General features: G+C 41.1%; 2 protein-coding genes and 1 long non-coding RNA gene across 39 annotated transcripts in view; 2 read left to right on the top strand and 1 right to left on the bottom strand.

The window, feature by feature from the left end:
• Positions 1-10,044, top strand: part of Abi2 (abl interactor 2) — a 77,712-nt gene extending 67,668 nt beyond the window's left edge. For 27 of the 35 annotated variants that reach the window (XM_040753496.1, XM_040753486.1, XM_040753484.1 and 24 more), the window contains one exon: positions 5,628-10,044. In XM_040753496.1, the coding sequence (XP_040609430.1) occupies positions 5,628-5,803 (176 nt within the window). In that variant the 3' untranslated portion in view covers positions 5,804-10,044. Of the gene's footprint in view, positions 1-229; positions 5,542-5,627 lie in introns of those variants that run through there. The other 8 variants (XM_040753502.1, XM_040753501.1, XM_040753500.1 and 5 more) reach the window with 2 other exon arrangements.
• A 1,529-nt stretch (positions 10,045-11,573) lies between these two features.
• Raph1 (Ras association (RalGDS/AF-6) and pleckstrin homology domains 1) overlaps positions 11,574-21,695 on the bottom strand; it is an 81,173-nt gene continuing 71,051 nt past the window's right edge. Inside the window, 4 exon segments of the mRNA XM_021227424.2 lie at positions 11,574-17,103; positions 17,106-17,453; positions 17,455-18,249; positions 21,498-21,640. Of these exon segments, the coding sequence (XP_021083083.1) occupies positions 16,258-17,103; positions 17,106-17,453; positions 17,455-18,249; positions 21,498-21,640 (2,132 nt within the window). The 3' untranslated portion in view covers positions 11,574-16,257.
• LOC110340963 overlaps positions 18,160-21,695 on the top strand; it is a 72,930-nt gene continuing 69,394 nt past the window's right edge. The window contains exon 1 of one of the 3 annotated variants that reach the window (XR_005879919.1): positions 18,160-19,624. This is a non-coding gene — a long non-coding RNA (uncharacterized LOC110340963). The remainder of the gene's footprint in view (positions 19,625-21,695) is intronic. The other 2 variants (XR_002382819.2, XR_002382818.2) reach the window with 2 other exon arrangements.

Genomic DNA, 21,695 nt, shown 5'->3' with positions numbered 1-21,695 from the left:
TTATATGTATTATCTGTTCCATTTAGTTATTTAACCAGTTTACAGGGCTTATGATTTTGAAGTTTATTAGTAAATTTTTATGTCTGTCTGTTACTACTGAACTTGCTTTTCACAAATTATTTGTATAACTCAAAAATCAAAAACACAAGTAGACTTCTTTTGGAATTCCTCAGGAAGAGGATTATTTATCCAAATTATTTCTATCTCTGCTTTCTTCCATCATCATCAGCTTTATTGGAAGCATCCTTCCAGGTTACCCAGGTTGGCTTCTAGCTTTTGTTACTTCTGCCTCATGCTGGGATTATAGGTGTGTATCACTGTGCTGAACTGTCAGATAGTTAATTTTGAGTTGTTTTTACTTGTTTGAATTTGAATATCTCCATAGGCAACTTTCTACCAAAGAATGGTGTCTTTGTCTCTTCTATAGAATGGTGTGTGTGTGTAAAATTGTCTCTGTTATGTGACCACGATATAGCACCTTGGGACAGGAACTTCCAAGTCTGAAGACAAATCAGTCAGTTCAGCTGTACGTGGTGGCTCATACTCACAACTCCAGCACTTGGGAGGGCCAGACTGAGTACATGCTGAGGTCCAGGTCAGCCTGGACTACAGAGTCACACCATGCCTCAAAAGAAAAAAGGAAATTTTCTGTTAAAGAAACCAAAGCAACCACCCACTATGTGTCAGAACGTGTTAGATTGAATCACATTTTAGTTTTTGTGATGAAACACCATGACTAGGCAATTCACAGAAGGGGGCTGGCTTACAGTTTCAGGGGGGTCACTAGTTGGTAATCATCATAGTGGGGAGTGTGGTCGAAGGCACACAGGTACAGGTAGAATACTGGAGCAGCAGGGAAGAGCTTGCACATCCTGATACGCAAGTAGCAGGCAGAGAGGGACACAGAGATAAGGGTGGGCCTGGGCCTGGTGAGCTTTTGAAACCTCAAAGCCTGCTCCCTACTGACACAACTTCTCCAACAGCTCCACAACTCCCATAACTCCTAATCTTTCCTGAACAGTCTACCAACTAGTGACCAAGTGCTCTAACATATGAACCTATGGGGGTCATTGTCATTCAAACCACCATAGATTATCCGTGGGCTTTGATGAAGAAATAGAGTATATAGGACAGGTAAGATGGCTCAGTAGTTATGAGCAGATACTGCTTTTGCAGAGGACTCACGTCCAGCTCCCAGGACCCATGTCTGATGACTCACAGCCGCCTCACTCCAGCTCTAGTGGGCCTGATGCTTCTGGCCTCTGAACTTGAAGCCATACGTACACACTGATGCAGACACACTCATTCACATAACCAGAAGCAAAAGAAATCTTAAATAAATAGTGGACTTAACACTTTTGTCCAAGATTGAGCAACAGTAAATAGATTTATATTTATTCTTCAGACAGGAATGGGGAAGGGGAATAGACAGAACAGTGCCTTTTAAGACACAGAATAGCAGCTGATAGCATAGCTTGGCCCCAAACAGAAGAAAGTCAGTTCTTCCCATTTACGTAGGGTTTTAAATGTCACAGATTGTCCAGGAGGTTGACATTGAACATGAGAAACAATGTTTTTAGAGACAGGCAGACATTGATCTTCTTGGAGATAAAAAGTAGAGTATCTAGAATGATATTACAGAAGAATCAGCAGCCTTTACCCTGACAATAGAAACATCCAAACTGCCACAAAGCAGAAATAAAAAATTCAGAAAGCAAAAACAAGTCAGTAGGTACATAGGGCCAGATCAAGTAGTATTCATTTTACATATGTGTGTATGTGTTTATGTATATACATAAATATCTATGTGTATATGTTCATGTATATGTATACACACACACACACAATGTTTGCAGTCTGTAGAAAAGGTAAAATAAGCTTGAAGCAATCGTACTCTAAATGTTTCCACAGCTGAAGAAGATATGTATCATCTAGTTGTCTATTGCTATCTAACAAATGATTCCAGAATTTAATGTCTTAAACAAAATACTATTCTTTTCTAATTGTCTGTGTGGCTTAGCTGAGCTTTGTAACCCAGGGAGCCTCTCATGGCAGTGGTTCAGGTATGGGCTAAAGCTTACAGTTGTTTTAAGACTTGGCTAGGGGATAAAGTACTCTCAAGATGGTTTATTTGGCCTAAGACAGGATTTAATTTCACCATGGATTATTAACATGAGGGCCTTAGCTTCTGTTTTGTCCAGATTGCCCACAGTTCTCGGCTGCATGGGTCCTTCCATAGTGGCAGCTCACATTTCCCTTCTTAGAATGAACAAGCAGGAGGAGGCAGAGAAAGTGTATTGGCAGGACATAAGTTTTTTGACCTAATCTCAGAAGTGACAGTTGAGTTGTTTTGTGAGAGAGTGTGTGTGTAGCAGACAACCTTGGAGGTTGTTCATTAGGACCAGTTTATCTTATTTTGTGAGACAATGCTTGTCATTGGGGCTTGTTGATGAGGCGAGCTGACTAGCAAAATCCACATCTGCTTGTTCCCATCTCCCCCGTGCTAGCATTATAGATGTGTCACCACACCAGAGTTCTGATGTTGTGCTGCGGGTAAGACTCAGGCCCTCATGCTCGTGTGGCATTTTAGGGACAGCTATCTCCCCAGCCCTCAAGTTGTTTATTAAAGCAAGGCTGGGAGCTAGAGAGATGGGTCCATGGTTAAGAGCACTGGTTGCTCTTCCAAGGACCAGGATTTGATTTCCAGCTCATCGACCTCACGGACTTCTGGCCTCTGTGGATACTTCACTCATATGGTACACAGATGAACATGAAGGCAAAATACCCATACACATAAAATAAAGGTTAAAAGGCTTTGATAAAAACACATCAGTAGATTTGGCCAAATACAGGGAGTGGGTTTTGGCATAAAGACTCAAGTACTGTGAGGCAGACTCATTGGGACCTTATCTGGAAGCTAATCTACCACTGACATTATAAATTCAGAGGATCAAGAAGTAAACTCCAGATAGAAGAATCAAAGAAAATCGTGCTAAGGCACATCATAAATAATTAAAAAACACTACTAAAGTGAATAATATTAAAGATGTTTAGAGAGAAATGACTGTCTACATAAGAAGATAACGAATAACTGCATAGTTTTCTTGCAGGTCAGAGGCAGAACATCTTTAGAGCAATGATGGAAAATGTCAGTCTAAAGTTCTTGTGTGTAGTTTCGTTAGCCTGGTGGGTGCAGAAGAAACATGGCCTCATTAACAAAGGGGCATCATTTTCTTAGAAACAGCATCCACAATATGTTCTGAAATTGCTTTTAATTCAGATTGCATTGTTAAGTTAAATTTATTAGTGATAATGACAGTCAACTTTGGTTACATTAGGGCAGATTGTATATCAGCTCCAAATTATGTTAAACAGGGTTTTACCACCTTATGACAAGCCTCCACTCTCCATGTGAGTCAGACCATCAATGTCCATAACAAGACAACAACAAAAAAGCACATTTGCGATGGGTAATTGGTGTCTCGTTTTCCAGGGGCTGGTGTGGCGCTGTTCTCTGCAGTACCTTTGTTGCCTTAACAATACTTCTCTAGTCCATTCTCACTTCCCTCTGCATGCATGTCTGTTATACTTATTACTGACAGAATATTGATCTGTCTAGAAATGTCTGATCCTTGTGCTGTGTTGGCAACAGATCGGTGAGCAGCATCTCCAGTGTTCAGTGTGTCATGTTGTCTGTGTCAACTTATATGGAAGAGAAGGTAGTTGGACCATCTCTTTGTCCCGCCTTCCCCTTCCCTCCTGAGTTCTCCTTCTTCCTCCCATTGGCTTTCCTTCTTCTGTTCTTTAACACTGTTCATAGTAAATTTAAAAGGAAATGTTTAGTTACGCTCCACTAAAGCATTTCATATAGCACACTCCCCACTGGAGTGCTGATCTTAGAATTTAGAGTGTTTTCATGTTAATACTGAAATACTGAGAGAAAAATACAGGCTACTTTAATTATTTTGCTCATAACTACACAGAAATAGCCAGGTGTTTAACATTTCATGTATGTCTATATTTCTCTGGAATGTTAATTTTAAACAGCAGTATTTCAGGGGACTAAAAATAAAAATTTCAATTGAACACTAATTTTGTCCCCTTAAAAAGGGTCTCCTGTACTGCTACACCCAGAGTCCATAGACTCACATTTGTTGTTACTCTTTCTGAGGTAATTTCTTCTCTTCTCTTTCCCTTTCCTTCCCTTTCTTCCTTCCCTCCCTCCCTCCCTCCCTCCCTTCCTCCCTCTGGACTGAACCTTGGTCCTTTTACCACTGAACTACATCCATGACCTCCAGTTTCTATATTTTAAAGAGTAGATGGATGCTTGAGTGCAGTCACTTTGTCTACTAAATTATTCTGTTGCTACAAAATATATAAAAATAATTATCTTCTGGATTACTTCTCAGTGGGTACATTTTTCTAAGTACCCAGAATGTTGCCTTTTCTTAAAAAAATATTGATTGACAATACTAAACACTTTAATTCTAATTTTCTTGTACCTAAAGTTGTCTTAAAATTACACTGTGTTTTTTTTAGACATTTAGTGATATTTTGAGAAACACAGCCCTGACTCTTCTAAGTTAGGCCTCTAAAATTTTTTTTCTGTTGTCCTCAGTGTATCCCAATAATAGAAGATAATTATGTATGAAGGAAACCAATAGAGTTTTACCAAAGTGGCCAGAAACACAGGGCCAGGTCTTTGCCACTGGGATACATTCCAGCTCTCAAGTTTTAAGACTTGTGTGAGTGCCATGGTGGAGGTCAAAGGGCAGTTTGTGGGAGTTCATTCTCTTCTGATATGTGGGTCCCAGGAACTGAACTTAGGCTGTCAGGTTTGGCGGTAGTACCTTTACCCACCAACCATCTCACTGGCCCAAATGGAGATTTTTGTTGAAAAAAGTTCTTTGTGGTGTGCAGAAGATACAGGGGGTTGGAACAAAGTCTGTCGTAAGTGGATGTGAGTTAAGTTTAAGGCATCCCGTTTTAGCAAAACTCTTGAGGGTAGATGTAATATTAGGAACTAGAGACTGAGATTAACGTTGAGACCCATTGCCAAGTGATTGAAAGCATAAAAACTACATAAGAACTGTAGCACTTCATTATTGTGAATGTATTAAATTGGTAACATAATGCAGTGTATGTTTTGAAAGAAAGTGTATGTATAGTGGACGTAATTTGTAGAAATTTAGTTCCCATTCATATCCAGGCCGAGTCCAGAAAAGGAGACGTGGCCCTACTGTTTCTTTAGCCTGTCTCATTCCTCAGCTGCCTCATAAGTGTATCTTACAACAGTAGTGTAACGTTCTTACACAGTATGGTACCCGAGTGTAAGTCCAAATGAATAGCTGTCTTTCATGAGCCTTAGATTACGTTTCTTTTCTGCAGTTGATTTGCTTATAGGCCATTGAAGGGTAAGTTTAGCTAAAGATGAGTATTTTTTTGCTTGTTTGCCATTTTACTGGATTTAGAACCTTTTTCTAGAAAAGGATATTTGGTTGTATTGAACTGGTTATTAGAAAACATGAATGTAAATTTTAATTTAGAAAGTTGTTGTGAGTGCTTATTTGGTTTTGTCTTCCTAGGAATGGTATTCTCGTTCACATCCTATTTTGTTTTCCCCCCAGTTGTGGCAATTTATGATTATACAAAAGACAAGGAAGATGAGCTGTCCTTTCAGGAAGGAGCCATTATTTATGTCATCAAGAAGAATGACGATGGTTGGTATGAGGGAGTTATGAATGGAGTGACTGGGCTCTTCCCTGGGAATTATGTTGAGTCCATCATGCATTATTCGGAGTAAAGCTCAGCACGGCTTTGCTTCCCTTTCAGGAGGTCAGGTCTTCCCAGATTAGTTAGAGGCCCTGGGAATTTCCTCCCAGTGAAACAAATGAAGCATACAAATTGTGAAGTTACTTCTTTTGTTACTATGTTTGGTTCATCCCCTAGTATTAAAAACAAGAAATCAAAGCTGAGTCTGAACAAATGAATCTTCTCGCTGGCATTTGTACGATGCTGTCTGGATTGAAAATGTGACCATTTCTCAATCTATAGAAGACGTAACATGAACATGTAGGTAAAACAGATCAGACTAAGACTGGCTTGAGAGAAGAGTCTGAGATCTTTCTCAGGAATACTGTACACCCTTGGATTTCTCTTCCTGTAGAATCTGTGACATTGGATGTCTATTGCCTCTGCCTTGGGGCTAGCCTCATGGCCCGGTGGACACCCTCGCTCCCTGCTTTCTTTCACTATATGGAGAGGAAGGGATCAGTGTTTAAATACCATATTTAACTACTTTCCACTTGTTTCAAAGGCTGTTTTTCTTTAACACTGTAAATCCTGTGTTCTCTTAGCACTGGAATGTGCTCAGTGAGTTAATACTGACCTCCCTTGCATCCTGTCCTGTTTGTAGATTATAAAGATGACAAAATGTGAAAGTCTCCAAACATTCCCAGGGGTAACAGTCACCACAGTTTGATTAAATGCACTGTTGCATGAGACTACATTGCTGATAACAGCCGATGAACCCGATGTGAAATGTGGTAGGTACTTGTACTGAGGTGGGTGTGTGCAGCTGGACAGGAAGATTCCTAAGGCTCTGAAGGAAAGAGCTCCAGCCCTTTACCTTAGGTGCTGCTTCAGAGAATAGGACTAGGAAGTCAGACCAGCTATTGCTGGCCTTTTGATATTTAAAAGCATTCCCCCCTCCTTTTTAGAAGAGACTAGTTGTCATGTCTCTTGAGTCACTGGATTGGGAATGACAGGCTGCTGCTGTGCTCTTGGACCGTTATCAATGACAGTGTTAGCTCATGCTGAGTCATTTTTATTCTCTCAGCTGTAGAAAAGTAAATGTTCTGACTTAATGTGATTGGACTCTAAAGTAGACACTCCTAGTAAGAATCTGAACCTTGTGATTCAGATAAAGAGTGTAATGGAAAAGACTAATGGACAAAACACCCAGTCACGTTGAAGAGTTGTATGACTTTGAGATGATTGGCATCTCCCTCATCTACAACTGGTTTCCCTTTAGTGGCGTTAATAATCACTTCTGTAATTAGTATAAGAAATACTTGAAAAAAAAAGAGGAGGTGTTACTGCCCAGCAGGTGGGTAACATGGTGGTGGGCTGGTTTGTGTTTAGGCCCAAAGCTCCTATGTGGATTCTTACCAGTCCGGTAAATGGGCCAGAATGAATTTGGCCAGGTAACCACCTGAAGGGTGAAAAGGAAGAGGAAGCAATAGTTGTCGGTAATTCAGATGCAGGCCTTGAACACGCTGGATGGTGACGATAGAAGTTGGTTGAAAAATGAACAAGTGTTGTAGATGTACAGGCAGAAGCTAACTCCACTTAGAGATCTGTTGTTTGAGCCTGTGGCTTCACTGTATACCCGAGACCCAACCAGTTCCCTTCCCAAGACTTTCTTGCTTTAAAGTTGCAGGGGTTTGTTTGTTTCAGACGTGGTGTTCCTCCTGCTTTAGCTCTCAGTACTAGGATTACAAGCAGGGTCCACTACAGTAGCATCAGGCTTTTTCTTTTTTTTTTAAAGACGTCATTACATGTCAGCTATTACACTTTTAGATTTTTCTGAACACTTTGGATTTATTTTTAACTTGCTTCTAGTATACTTCCCACTTTATGCTTTTGTTAGGATATGTCTGTGAATGTTTTCTGAGCCTTTAGCTCCACGATGGACCCCGCAAGTCTATATATGAACATGTCTAACTTTGCTTGTATTGGTACATGGAAACTTTTGAAAATAGTCGCACTAATTATTTATTTAAGCAGCCTTTTGCTGAACAAGCTTAGTGGATTAGTAAGATGATGTTTGGAACCCAGCAAACAACTAGCTTGTATAGTCAGAGAAACGACTGGTGGTGGGCACGGGAATACAACTTACCTGCTGAATTGGGTTTGCAGAGAACACTAATGATGTCCTTTGTGCTGAATGCTTGCACTGGGGTAACCCATGGGCAGCTGACTCCTCCCATTTATATCACTGAGTACTGATGTGATTTTATAAAGATAAAAAAACACTGTCAGCTTTTTTTCTTTCATCTTTTAAAATTTTGAATTCTATAAATTGTCTTGGAAGGATAATCTGTAACAATGAGCCAGGCCTATAGTAATTGGAGACTTTTAATGTATGTAATATTTTGTAGATTGCATGCTGTTAATACTGTGAGGTTATCTCCTTTTTATTGTAAAATTTCCCATTTATTTGCCCATAAACTAAAAATGGTTGATATTAGGAATTTTAAACGAATGTTGAAACTTTGCTAACCGGTAAGCAACTGCTTTACCAGGACACAGGTGCTCTGAGGGCGCTGATCTTTCCTGAAATGTTTGATTCTGTGGACAGTTCCTTTACCCTTAAAAAAAAAAAAAAAAAAAAAGACTGCCTATTTGTCTTTTTTGCTAATACTATTTGATGATCCATGGATCTGAGCGAAAATACATTCTTGTGTTTGATCTTACAGCCAAGGCATATTAGAAACAAAGATAGTGCCAATGTTTTGAAACCTAGACCCAAGAGATTTCAGCCTGCTGTGTTTGGAATAAATATGAATTTTTGAAGATGTCTCATACAGTATTTTCTTTTTGGCTTCTTCCTTCTGTCTTCCTAAGAGGCACCTGCTGGTCCCATCTTGCGATTGGTACAGGACTGCTGATTTTGCTGTTCCTAAAAGCCACAGGGTGACATTTTCACCCCTTCCTTTCCTTACCTGTACTACTGCTGTGTATTACCCAGCTAGAGACTGGTTTGTGCATCTTTACAATTGATGTCTACAATGTAGCTGGACTCATTAACAATTTGTTGATTAAAGATGATTCTTATATATGGGGCATCAAAATGATAGCTTGCTTTTATTTTAAGATCACCTTCCTGCAGTACACTCTTGTTTTACCTTTATTACCTTTTACCTTCTCTCCTTATGAGAGAACAAGGTGTGGCCTAAAGGTGACCTTTACTTCTGGAAGGGCTTTGGTGAAGAAATGGTAGGTTGACTGCCAAATCTTGGAATGAATGGGAGCTACTTCGGAATAGCTTTTGCCAGGAACTCCTGATGGGTGTGGAGGTGACACTTCCTAACACTGTTTACTTGAAATCATAGTTTTGGAACTAAAAAGCTTTACAGATGTTTGTTCCAGTCTCACTTTAACGGTGGGATTAGATGTTTTCAGATAAACAGCTAGTTAGCTCTTGACTCAGCTCAGTCTTCTCCACTGTACTAATTGTTATAACTAAATATGCTGTACTTTTCTTTAGAAATCAAGAGTGCTTGTTTTCAGGACTATACTTGAAACGATATGCCATGTTTTCATAAATAACCACCCAAGTATTCAGATTGTTTTAAGTGCAACCCGAGTGGAAATAATCTTCATTTACCCTTCTAAAACCTTATTCATAAACACTTTTCCATAAAGCTTTGTGGAGCAAGAATGCATTGTATTTAGTTCTACACTGGCAGGAGCAGAGTGGAACACAACACAGTACACAGCCTTACTTATGAGAGCCTTACAGAGTCACTAAATGGAGGCATTGAGCTTGCTGTCTAAGTTTACTTTATGCTCTTTGTTTTATTGAGAATCTCTATTTAAAAAATCAACAAATGAAATGACAGGGCATAACTCTGTAAATGATCCTTGCTAATAAATGTTAAATTTTTTAAGAGAAAAAAAAAAGCTTATTTTTCACATTAAACTGAAGCCTCTTTTGCAAGTTCTGAATTCTATGGAAAAGCAGTTTTTAATCATATTTTGTGTCCATGTACCTTTTTTTTTTAACAAAATGGTTTACAAAAAGAATGTAAACAATTTATGATCAGGCCAGTTATACTTTATAGCTCCCAGAGAATTGGTGGTACCGAGTAAAAACCATTCAGGCAGCTTGAGCAGGCAAGTGTTGCCAGTAACATTCCTTATGTGCGCCATTGAGCACCTCCAGATGAGTGAGGGACATTCACGTCATTTTAAAATTGTATTTGGAATAATTATTGCTATGTACTAAGAACTTGACCCAAATAAAAATCACGCAAAGTATATCCAGTGTCTTGCAGTTATTTGTGTATGCACTGCTTCTTTGTGAGGTGGTTCAAAGCGTTGATGGTACTATTTAATTACTGATCAAGGCTTTAAAGTGCTGAACCTTTAACAGCTTTATCTTTGGAATATTTTAAAGACAGCTGCTTATTTTAATTATGAACTGCTTTTTCCAGCTATACCTAAATTTTGTTAAGTAAAAATTTTTCCATCATTGGAATGAGGTTTTTACAAAAGTGTTGGTTAAGATCCCAGATGATAACTCATTTGACTCTAAGTTTTCTAGTGACTTGTGTAAGTAAATGGCAATCTCTAGAGTAAGACTACTCCAGTTCTTGCTGCCTTACAAGTCCTCAGTGCCTGTGTACTGACATGTAATGTGGAAAGCTCAACTAACACATTTCAAAGGAATGTTTTCAAGAAAAGGATTTCTCTATGAAAAGGATCGACAGTTGGTAGCACTGACAGATGGTGAGTAACTTTTATTATAGTGTGATGATAAATGGTAAGGTGATTTATAATCTATAACTAAAACATATCCACTTGATATGGCAGTCCCAGTACAAAATTGTACTTCCAAATCATTTCAGGGGGAGATCCTTTTTGGCACTAGTTTTTACCCAGTTGTACTTTATTTAATTAAACAAAGATCAGGGGCTAGAGAGATGACTCAACAGTTAACAGCACTTAGAGAGCCTGAGTTTGGTTTCTAACACCCACATATTGGTTCACAGCATTCTGTAGCTTTAGTTCTAGTTCATATACTCATGAAGACTTGCACACACATGTGATTTGGGTGGTGGTCAGGAGGTTTCAAAAGTTTTCTCTGTGTAGCCCTGACTGTTCTCAGTAGACCAGGCTGGCCTCAAACTCAAGAGAGATCCAACTGCCTCTGCCTCCCAAGTACTGGGATTAAACCTGTGTGCCCACCACCACCCAACTAATAATATATTTTTAATCTACAAAACAAGACCACCAATAAAAGCTATTAGTACTTTTAAAATAGAATTTTCTTACACATTTATTGTGTATGTATACACACAGTGTGTAACTTGTGGGAATTGGTTCTTTCCTGTCCACCTGAGTTCCAGGGATTTGAACTCAGGTTGTCAGGCCTGTTGGCAAACACCTTTACTCGTTGGGCCCTAATCACTTCCTAATCAGTAATATTTAATCATCTCCAGTCTGTTGGTATAAACAAGCAAAACACACTGAACTGTAGATAATTCACCTACAACACTTAATGTATCCTGACACATCAAGCTTTAAAACCAGGTTCTTTGAAGAATTAATTTTATTTATGTGTATGTATACCACATGTGTTCAGGTGCCTTTGGAGGCCAGAAGAGGACATTGGATCCTTTGGAGCTGGAGTTATAGGCGGTTTTGAGTTGCCCGACGTGGGTGCTGGAAACTGAACTCTGGTCCTCTGGAAGAGCAGAAAGCATTCTTAACAACTGAGTCATCTCTCCAGCCCTACAAAACCAGGTTCTTAGTGGTACTCATCCAAAACACTTGAAATCCTTGTGTTTAAATGGAAATCTATTTAATTTTTTAAAATTAAGGATTGGGCTACGTGACATAAAATATGTAACTAGAAAAACATTTACTCTATCTGACCACTGTCCTAGGCCATTACAATGGTTTATGGCAAGTATAACTGGGAAATTAACTTAATCCAGCAGTAGAACAAAAACATAGTCAGTAGTACTGAATGAATATATCTCTTTCTCATATATATATTTGTGTGTATATATAGCTTTGCACAATCAGGGAGCAAGGCACATAATGAAATGAGTGTACATTTATGCAGAAGAAAATAATAAAGGCTGGAAGAAAACCACAACTTCATCTTTACCAAGCTGTGCATAATCCTCCGAATAATGTCCTCTTTGTGGTGCATCTGTTATCTTCATGCTTTACAAAAGTATCTTCTACATTATATCTATTTATGACAAACTTCCCACAGCTACAAGTCAGTGAGCCTTGACTCCATTTCTTTTTTAAAGAAGGAAAGGAGAGGACAACCCCAGTTAAAGATAATGTGCAATTCTCTGAAAAGAGTAAACAGCATTTTTACAACACTTAGCACAAGCTAATCATATTTTACCTTATGCATCTCTGGAAGAAGAGTTCACTAGTGGCTGATATTAAAACTAAGCAAAGTCATTTCAAACATTCCAGTTAACACTTATTTTCTAGGAGAGACTATTTACAAACACAGGGAAAAGTAGATAAAATTATGAAAAACGGCAAGTTTTTGGTATTAGGTTGTGACACATTTAACGAATGGATAGTTTCTAAAAATGTATCTATCCCCTGTATCCCTTAAGTGCTGCAGCCACGTCTTCCTAAGAAGTTGATGCTTTGCCAATCAACCATAGCTTGAAATTCATAGCACATGAACAGCATGTTCCCAGATTTGGCCGGCTCTTAAGTAGGCCTGTGTTGACTTGAGCCACTTCTCTCAACATCTTTGGTAGAAAACACCCAGATTCCACTTAGGTTGATGAGAACTCTTGTAATACAAGGCAGTCATTCCCTACCCCACCCCCAGCTCCATTTCTGCCCAAACTTCAAAAATACTTACCTGTTTTTTATTTCATTAGCACCTCAAAGTTCACTTGGTGTTTTTTGTTGTTTTTAAATGCTATTCCTCTAAAGAGTTCAAGGCACTGGGAATTATAGCAGATAGCTTTCTAAAATGGTTTACTTCACAGTAAACCAGAGCCCTCTGCCCTCCAACACATGTTTATGTATGAAGTATGTTGTTTCATTGAGCAGTTCTTCACTTAAATTTTCGGTTTCTTTTACATATAGACCCCTAAGGGCACTGAACATTTGTAATTTTGATGGCTAGAATGATAAAGTTGTGACATATTTTCACTGAATTTTAAAAGGGTCATCTTAAAAGATGATGGGATTTCCATTTTTTTATTTCTCTTCCATTTCACTTTGGGTCACCTTTGAGAGAGGTCACATATTTGAAAGTTTTTTTTTCTTAAAGAGGCCATCTTCCTGTGTAAACAAAAATAATTATACCTGTTTCATTGAAAGCCATCACAACCATACAGGGCATTGTTTTAATTGTGCTAAACTGGAGTAAAATCTGTGATTACATCAGCTATAAGGCTAGTTCTGACAATACATGGAAATGCTTGGAGTGGGTTTTTAACTTGCTTACATACTGCCTTGTGTTTGTGACATAACCCTGTTTTGTTTGAGTAGCAACGTGCTCTGTTGGAAGTCCCATGAACTGATTGACACTACTGCTCCACTTCTGAAATCTGGGTTTCTGTTGATCCTGACCTTAGAGTTGTTATCCTGTTAGAATTACTATGACCTCTCAATTTTAACGTTGTAGACAAAACTAATACACATTACTTGTAACATCAAAGTGCAATACAGAGAGGAACCCCAAAACAGTTCTCAGCCCTTTCAAGATATGCCATCAGTGGGTAGGAGCACCTTGATTTTGGGGGACTTGAAAAAACAACAACAAAAAAACCATTATTATTTTACTTTAAATTGTCTAATAAAAATAGGTCTTTTTGGTCATCTTTAAGATCCAGTCATCTTTCTCAGTATAGAGTTTTGGGAAAAAATGGTTATATAGTTAAGTGGATTTCTGGGAAAGAGTTTTCCTCCTCTGAGAATTATAGCAACTAAAGAGAAAGCATATTTAAGCATCTGGAGTAAAAACCAAGATGAGGAAACTTAGTACAGAACACTGTTCATGCCAATACCTGTGAACTGCAGTTAGCTGTTTGATTGACAGCAGTTTCACTGCTTCAGAGTTAGCACTAAGGGACTTGAAATTACCTCCACAGTAAAAATTAAGGGTGTCATGATTCTGAAAGCACCCATCTGTCCTGCTCTCGGGAGCAGAAGGCCCTTCACCCTGTTCACTAGTTAGTGTCCAGGCAGCCTCCAGATGACTTCCACTGGCCTGAAAAGGCCATGTAGGCTGGAGCTGCTGAGCTGAGGGCAGCGGAAGAAGGCACAGAACTAGCATTGGCTGGCAGTAGGTCTTGTCATGAACACACCAGAGGAAAGAAAAATTAAACTGCATCTCAGAAAAACCTTCACACACACTAGGCAGTGAAGAAAAAAACCTGGAATGTGTCACCTTTTTTTAAAATAGCTATTTCTGTCTTTGGAGAAATAGCTGTCACATGATGAGTTAGAAATTGACAGTTTACTGCCCCCTCATTTTCCCCAAGGAAAAAAACTAGAAGCAGTGGCTCGGGATGGACTTAAGAATCCCCATGAAGTCTACAGTGGAAAAATGAAGGTGGTTGACTTAGGGCTCAATCTGGACTGGAGTACATATCCTAGATGCACACCAGGGATAACTGGATCCACACTCTGGTCTGTCTGTAGTTTGCATGTAGACCATAAGGAAGTACTTCTGTGTGGCTTGGCTACATTTGTTGTGCATGTTGAAACTAACAATGCAGGTATTAGTTTCATAATTAAAAGAATAGTAAGCACAGAAATACTTGTTGAGCAATTTGAAATATGCAAAAAAATCATTAAGCTGGGTTTTTAAAAAGCACGACGACTCCCACTCTTTCCCCCCTAACTGCATGGTTGTAATGAGTGGTGCAGTTCCTTATTGGAGAGTGTTGTAGTGAAGCTTCACTGCATTCTCCAATGGTTTATCTTCTTTACCTAGACTCACTGGAGTTACTTTCTGCTTGAGGGACAGGACCAAAAGATTTCTGCATTTGGCACTGGTTATCTTTACTATAGGCACAGACTCTCTTTACAAGATGTGTTCATTTGTAATTGGTGGGATTGCCAGTTTTTATTCTCTTACTTGAAAATAGCTGACTGCATTTTATCCCCATCAACCTGTTGCTGTATAAGTTGATAAACACACATTTTTCTCATGTACCAAGGAAAAATTAACAAAAGGACAGAACAGTGTGAAGCACAGTACTGCTGTCAGAGTAGTGCTCCCAAGTTTTGCCCAACTGTAGATGCACATGCCAATGTCACCGTAACTGGACTATGACACTGCTCCACCAGAACACCTGGTCACCTCAAAGTCTCTACACTAGGTTGTAAACAGCAAAGATCTTAGCAGCTCCAGTAGCTATGGATGAAATTATGAAAACTCATTTTGCTCATGATAGTTCCATCCCAAATGGAATCTTTGCATCACAACCTGATGAATGATACCTGTGCAGGGCCCAGTTCTGTCTGTTCTTCCTTATCTGTCATAGAGCACAACTTGTAAAGAAGGCATCGCAGAAGTCGACTTTGTTTTTAATGATGTACTGCATTGGGCACAGGGAGTATATTTCATATTTGGAATATTCACGGATTCAACTGTCTACTAATGTACACACTATATGCAAAGGTAACTGAGACCCAACAACATAACTGGGGCAGTACATTACAGTGTGCACTGGACAGTCTCAAGATGAAGCTTCACAAGACAGTACTGAAAGTAGCCAGGACTATAGCATTAAGTATTTCTCGTGCTGTAGGCAAAAATCTTACCTGTGAAGACATCTCAGATGTGGCTATGGTCATGGCAGGACTACGGCAACTAGAACAGCCACAACTTTCCTATGTACAACCACGGTGTCCTCAGGGTTCCCCTTCCTGCACTGTTTACCCGTTCTGTATAATGAATTTCCTGATTTAAAGTGCCCCTTTATATGTAGTATTTAAGTGCTAGTCAACAGTTCTAAATTCAGCCAACTGGGAAAAAATAAACAAAAAAAAGCCCTACAGATACACAAAACATTCTGATGATACATTTCAAACTGAGAAACTGCCCGTCTATTTCTTTCTTCTATAACACATGCACAAATAGGCGGCATATGGACAGACACTTATGAAATACCTTCTAGATTTTGGTCCAACCCATACGATAAATTGTGATAACATATACCCCTCCTATGTCTCCTTCCACTCAAAATATACAAAACCCTACTTTCTGATTAGGAGGAAAAAGGAATAAATAGAATCAGTTCTCTATATATACACATTCACAGATGTATACATATGTATATACACACAATCTGTATAGCTGTGTGTACATGCATGTACACACGCAGCACATATACACACAAACATACACATAGCTGAACACTACCTGAATAACATATCAGGAGGCTCTGACCACCTGGGTTCACAGATGATCAGGTGAACTGATTGCAGAACTGATTATAGATAGCATGGAAATAAGTCCTGTGGCTACCAGTCTCTTGAGAGCTTGGTATTCTGGTCTCTTTTGGGGGGAGCAGGAGGAGGTCCTCTTCTCAACGTTGCATAGCCTGAAATATGACTACTTCCAAAGCCAGCCTTCTGCTGGTCAGACAGCAGTTCTGGTGGTGGTGGGGGTAGTGCCATGTCGTCCATGGTGGCTGTGGGTTCTGCTCTGGACATTCGTGAGGAGGAGAGGGAGCCATGCCGCGTGATAGACTTGCGCTGCAGTGTCCTGTTAAGGTCAGCTAGGAATCCAGGCTGGACACTAAGGCTGGGTTTGGGAGAGGTGGGCACTTGTGGCACAACTGTGCTCATCGCTGGTTGCTCAGAGATGTCAGCCTGAGTGAGACGGGTGCTGTCGTTTCGTTTGGGCCGGGTAGGAGGAGGGGCCTTCTTCACTGATGTTTTAGACCACAGCTGTGGCTGAGGATTCACAACTGCCACTTTGGGGGAGGTGTTTCCCGAGAATATGGCCGGAATCTCAATAGGGGGCGGAGGAAGCTCGATTTCAGGCGGAGGGGGTGGAAAGTCAGAATCGGATGGAGGAGATGGAAATTCTACTATGGAGTCCTTTCCACACCCACTCACAACAGAGGGTTTTGTCGACACACTCCCTTGCTGGTGGATCCCAGGGAGGTTGACTCCAGAAAGGTGTAGTTTCCCAGGTTTGGGGGGTGCTGCAGGAGGTGGTGGGGTCTCCTTGTTGGGAGACCCTGAATCTGCTGGTGGTGCAAACTTGCTGACTAGACTGTCTACCGAGGGTCGCTTGGGCTCAGGGTGCTCTGCACAACTGCCCGACTTAATGCTGGAGTTGCGCTGCGGGGTTGGGGGGGGGGTTTCTTCCCCCCAGGGCTGGACATCTTACTTGGCTTTTTGCCTGGAGATCCACTTTTGTCAGGGATAGGTGAAGTCATGGTTGGCGCTTGGGCTGGGGCTGGAGGAGGTGGAGGAGGAAACACCAGGCTGCTTTCTGGAGGGGGAGGAGGGAAATCCGGGGAAGGGACCGGGATTGAGCTGGGCTGCCATTTGGGTTTAGCTTTCACTGCAGGAGGGGACTGCGGGGTGATACTTGCTGGGAGGGGCTTTAGGGGATGTGAGTCCACAGGAGGAGGAGTGGGAGGGGGTGGGAACTGACTAGCTATCTGCTTCACAACTGAGGGCACAGGGGACAGAGGAGAGGGGGGGTGGCTTCACCCCAAAGCTCTGCTGCTTGGGTAGCGTCGGTGGGGGACACGGGGCAGGCTGGACAGGAGGAGAGGGTGGAATGTGAGAAATGGGAAAGGTTGGCTGTTTCTTTGCTGGGGGCACTGGAGGTACAGGGGTGGGTGGTACAGCTTGTGTTACCATTGGTGGCACGGTTTTGGTGCTAGCTGAAGGAGGAATGGTCACCAGTGGTTTAGGGGGTGCTTGAGGAGGGACAGTTGAAGGGATGGGAGGAGCTGGTGGGGGTGTGAGAGGGGCCACCTGAGGAACATGCTGAACTTGGTGAATCTTCAGTTGAGGTGGCTGGGGGCTGAACAGTGGCAGGGATGGGGCACATGGCACTGGCTTTAACTGGGCCATGGCTGAGCCAGGGGTTGGGGGTGGTGGTGGAGGAGGGGGTGGAGGAATTACTCCATTGGGGGGCACCACGATTTGCGCCTTGAGGGACTGTGAAGTCAAAGGCAGAGGTTGCACCCCTGGGGTCGATGGAGACTTAAACAGGGGTCCTGAGTGCTGAGCTGCATTTTGCAGCCTGGTGATTGTACTGTACTTGACAAACATGGTGGCTGACGAGCCTGTGGAAGGTGCAGCAGACTGGCTAGGGAGAGGAGGAGGAGGAGGAGGAGGGGGTGGAGGCGGCGGCGGAGGAGGTGGCGGTGGAGGAGGAGGCAGAGGGGGTGACGGTTGTGAGGCAGTATAAGGGGTGACGATCTTAGTTTGAGGGGACAGAGGGGGCATAAGTGAAGTGTAGGACCGATTCATAGGTTCCATTCTGGCCTAAAAGGAGTATAAAAAGGGAAGTGGGAGGGAGAAAAACACAACAAACAGTTACAGAGGTAAGCTTTGACTCTATCACACTACAAAGCAAGGAATCTAGGACATGCATGAAGAGGATGCAGCAGTTGGTGATTACAAAGACGGACAATGTCAGGAAGGTTAAAATCTGATTCCCTAGGTATCAAGGACAAAGAAAATTTGTTTCACTCTGCAATATTCTTTTAACAGCTAGCTACACTGCCTAACAGTACGGGAACAAGTTCCTGTTGCACAGCCATTCGGGTGGTGACAGGATGTGTGATTTCTGACCTTGGCAATGGGACTTTCACAAAGCCTGCCCTAGGTCCTCCTGGGCTCAAAAGTTCACCTCCAGTCCATGACTGCATCCACATCAAGCAGATGCCGCCCTAGGAAGGGATGCTGGTGGAAGGCCTCCCGAGGAGTGAGCACGGCTTTTGATTCTAGTAAGCTGACACGTGAGTATATGAGAATGCTCAGCAGCTGTGCACAGTCACACAGGAATGAATTCGACACACACACTTGTGTGAAACACTTGCATCCAACATGCACAGAAGTCCAGCAATGCAGGTAAGGGGAGCATTCTTTACATTTGCTTTACTGGAAAATACATAAAGAAATGCGTTGTAAACATTACAGCAAAAGATAAAACATCACACAGAAAAAGCCAGATGAAAATAAGAGGAAACTGTAGAGCTAAAGGAGATTGTCAGCAAGCAGGGCTAGGGTTTGCCAGTGAGTTGTCAGCCACGACATCTGGGTTGTACTTGGCACGGTTGAAATGGCTGCTTACTGCCTGATCCAACCATGTGTACATTTGTGGCTCAAGGACTTCTTAAATACAGAAAGGAGGGAATTTTGATTTAATAACTCTGGGATCACCCTGTAGGCTCTTTGCACAACTGTGAAGAAATGAGGTAATCCATCGGTTCTCAATCACAAATGATACCTAGTTGGCATTGAGGGTGTTTAAGTTAGTGAACTAAAGGTTCATTCATAAGCTGAATTCTAATGCCTATCAGGGGTTCACGTTTCTCTAAAAATTATACATCCAAATAAAAGTATTAGTTGTAAGATTTGGTTATAGGAGTCACCCAGGTTAATGTGTTTCAGAGAATAGCCCCTGACCTTAACTTGACCCTGTCTTGGCTGCTTCAGGAGTGCAGACCTTAGCTGTGCTGGCCTTCTCATGTGGCACCTGAGACTGCGGTAACAGAAGAAACACAGAAGGATCAAGACTCAAGCAAACTGACATCATTGCATAGCAGGGTTCATTCTCTCTCTAAAACTACAACGACAGACTTTGTTTCCTAACCACAGATCATTTGGGTCTTTGTTTTCCTTGATTGCACATGTGGTAAGTGGGCTTGACTGTTAATAATTTTTAAGGTAAAGGCCCTTTTTTTTTAGGGGACAGCAGTGGGAAATTTAACCTGGAGTTTTGTGCATGCTAGACAAATGCTCTACCACTGAGCTACATTCCCAGTCAAGGAAAGATATTTTTCTTCAGACATTTAAAGTCACATAGATGTTAGTTTCACCTAAATTGGTTCACAAGGAACTGGGATTGGTGACAGTTCTCCTTGGGAGGCTGAGACAGGAGTTTACACATTGAAGGACAGCTAGGAAAACTAAATGCGACAGACTGTCTCAAAACATAAAAACGATTGGGATGCAGGTCTGTGACAGTGTTTGCCTAACGTGCAAGGTCCTAGGTTCAATCCCCAGAACTCAGAGAAGATTCTAGGGTGGAAGAGTGAATTGTTAAGCTTTCTGATAGGGAGTTTTAACAGTGTTTAAAGAATTTAATCATTAAAACCAATTATTGACTACTCATTTTCATTCCTCTCACCCTCATGCCGGTTAATCAACCACGTATGCAAATTATACAACTAATCTGTTTTAGGGACAGATTTAAATATTCCTTTCGATTCTCATTTGTGACTCAGACCAAAAGAACCAAAAAAAAAAAAAAAAAAAAAAAAAAAGGAAAGACAATGATGACTGTGTAAAAAGCAAAATAAAATAGTGTAGCCAGGGTGTCAGTGGTTCCTCAATGATGGAATACAGCTTTCTGATTTAAGTGGTAAGTACACTCAGCACACACCCTTTCTACAGGAATTCTGAGGCTATTTGATGAAGGACTAGCATGTCTTTTAACTTAACTAAAAATCCTCTAAGGTGGATCTCGAATCTTAGCAGAGAGGTTTCTTTGTGTAGTGGAGAGCGGTTAATGCAGAGACCCACAATAGGGAAGTGCGGAGAACAAGTGACTGGAGTGCTCAGCTACAAAGCAGACAGTTATACACCATACTGCCTCTCCCCAGGACTCGGGGACCAGTGTGGAATAGTGCTCAGGGCCTGACAGAACCACTGTGCTCATGAACTCAACTGTGGCTGCCTGCACAAAAGCATGGCAGTCAGCGTTCTAGCACAGAATGGGAAGGGGTTCATGAGTCCCCATCCCTAACTGGGGAGCACTTGACAACTGAAGGCTTCTGAAAAATTGAAGAGTCAGTTTTCTGTACTGGTGTGGCTCCCGGTACACTGACCCATGCTCTAGTGAATAGCCACTTATGAATATATCAGCAGCACAAACTGGACTAAGTGGATTGTTGGAAGAAAAAAAAGGACATGAAAATGGGAGGTGAGGTAGCTCTGGGAGAAATGGGGGTTATTCAGGAAATACATTGTATTTATGTCTGAAATTTTAATAATATGTAAAAAAGAGAAAAAACTTTCCACATTATGGTCTGTAATAATGTTATTGAATGTTATCCAAGATTCAGGAATCCAAAATTTTAAGAATGATTTGAATTTAGCCTTTTGCGTAAAACATAGTTCCAGAAAATTTATCAAGGCCTATATAGCAGACATACCTCAAGACTGACAGATAAGGAATGAATCTGAATTAATTAAAAATGAAAATGAATTGTAGGCAATTTCTCTGGAACTTTAGGGCAATGGCCCTACACGGTGTTCCTCTAGCAAACTGGTTACAGTTGAAATGTGGGGTGGGGAGGGGTTGTTATACTTAAAGTGTATAAATAACCACCACTAAAAAGATAAGATCTTGAGTCACAAGTCACTACAGACAACTCTAAAATGATTCCCCCATTATAATTAAGACTGAAAATCTAAGAATACCAAAATAGTGCCCAACAAAACCCTGATAAAGGAATAAAAGATGACCACAGATTTTTATTTGTGAATTAAAACTAGCATGTTACCTTGCTAGACTCTTCCAACTGAGTGCCTCGCTTCCAGGCTTCTGAGAAGATGGAGCTCACAGTGCTTTGGGAACGGATGTGTCCTGTGGGCAGGGTGTCAGACACTCCACTGTCAGACTGGTTAGAGTGATTTGACTGAGACTCTGTTTAAAACATTTAAACAGTTTTATTAGTTATCATTTTGATCATAACATATAC

The sequence above is a fragment of the Mesocricetus auratus genome, unplaced genomic scaffold, assembly GCF_017639785.1.
Source record: "Mesocricetus auratus isolate SY011 unplaced genomic scaffold, BCM_Maur_2.0 Super-Scaffold_100010, whole genome shotgun sequence".
In the NCBI taxonomy this organism is placed as follows: Eukaryota; Metazoa; Chordata; class Mammalia; order Rodentia; family Cricetidae; genus Mesocricetus; species Mesocricetus auratus.
This window is presented reverse-complemented; position numbering and strand designations above follow the sequence as displayed.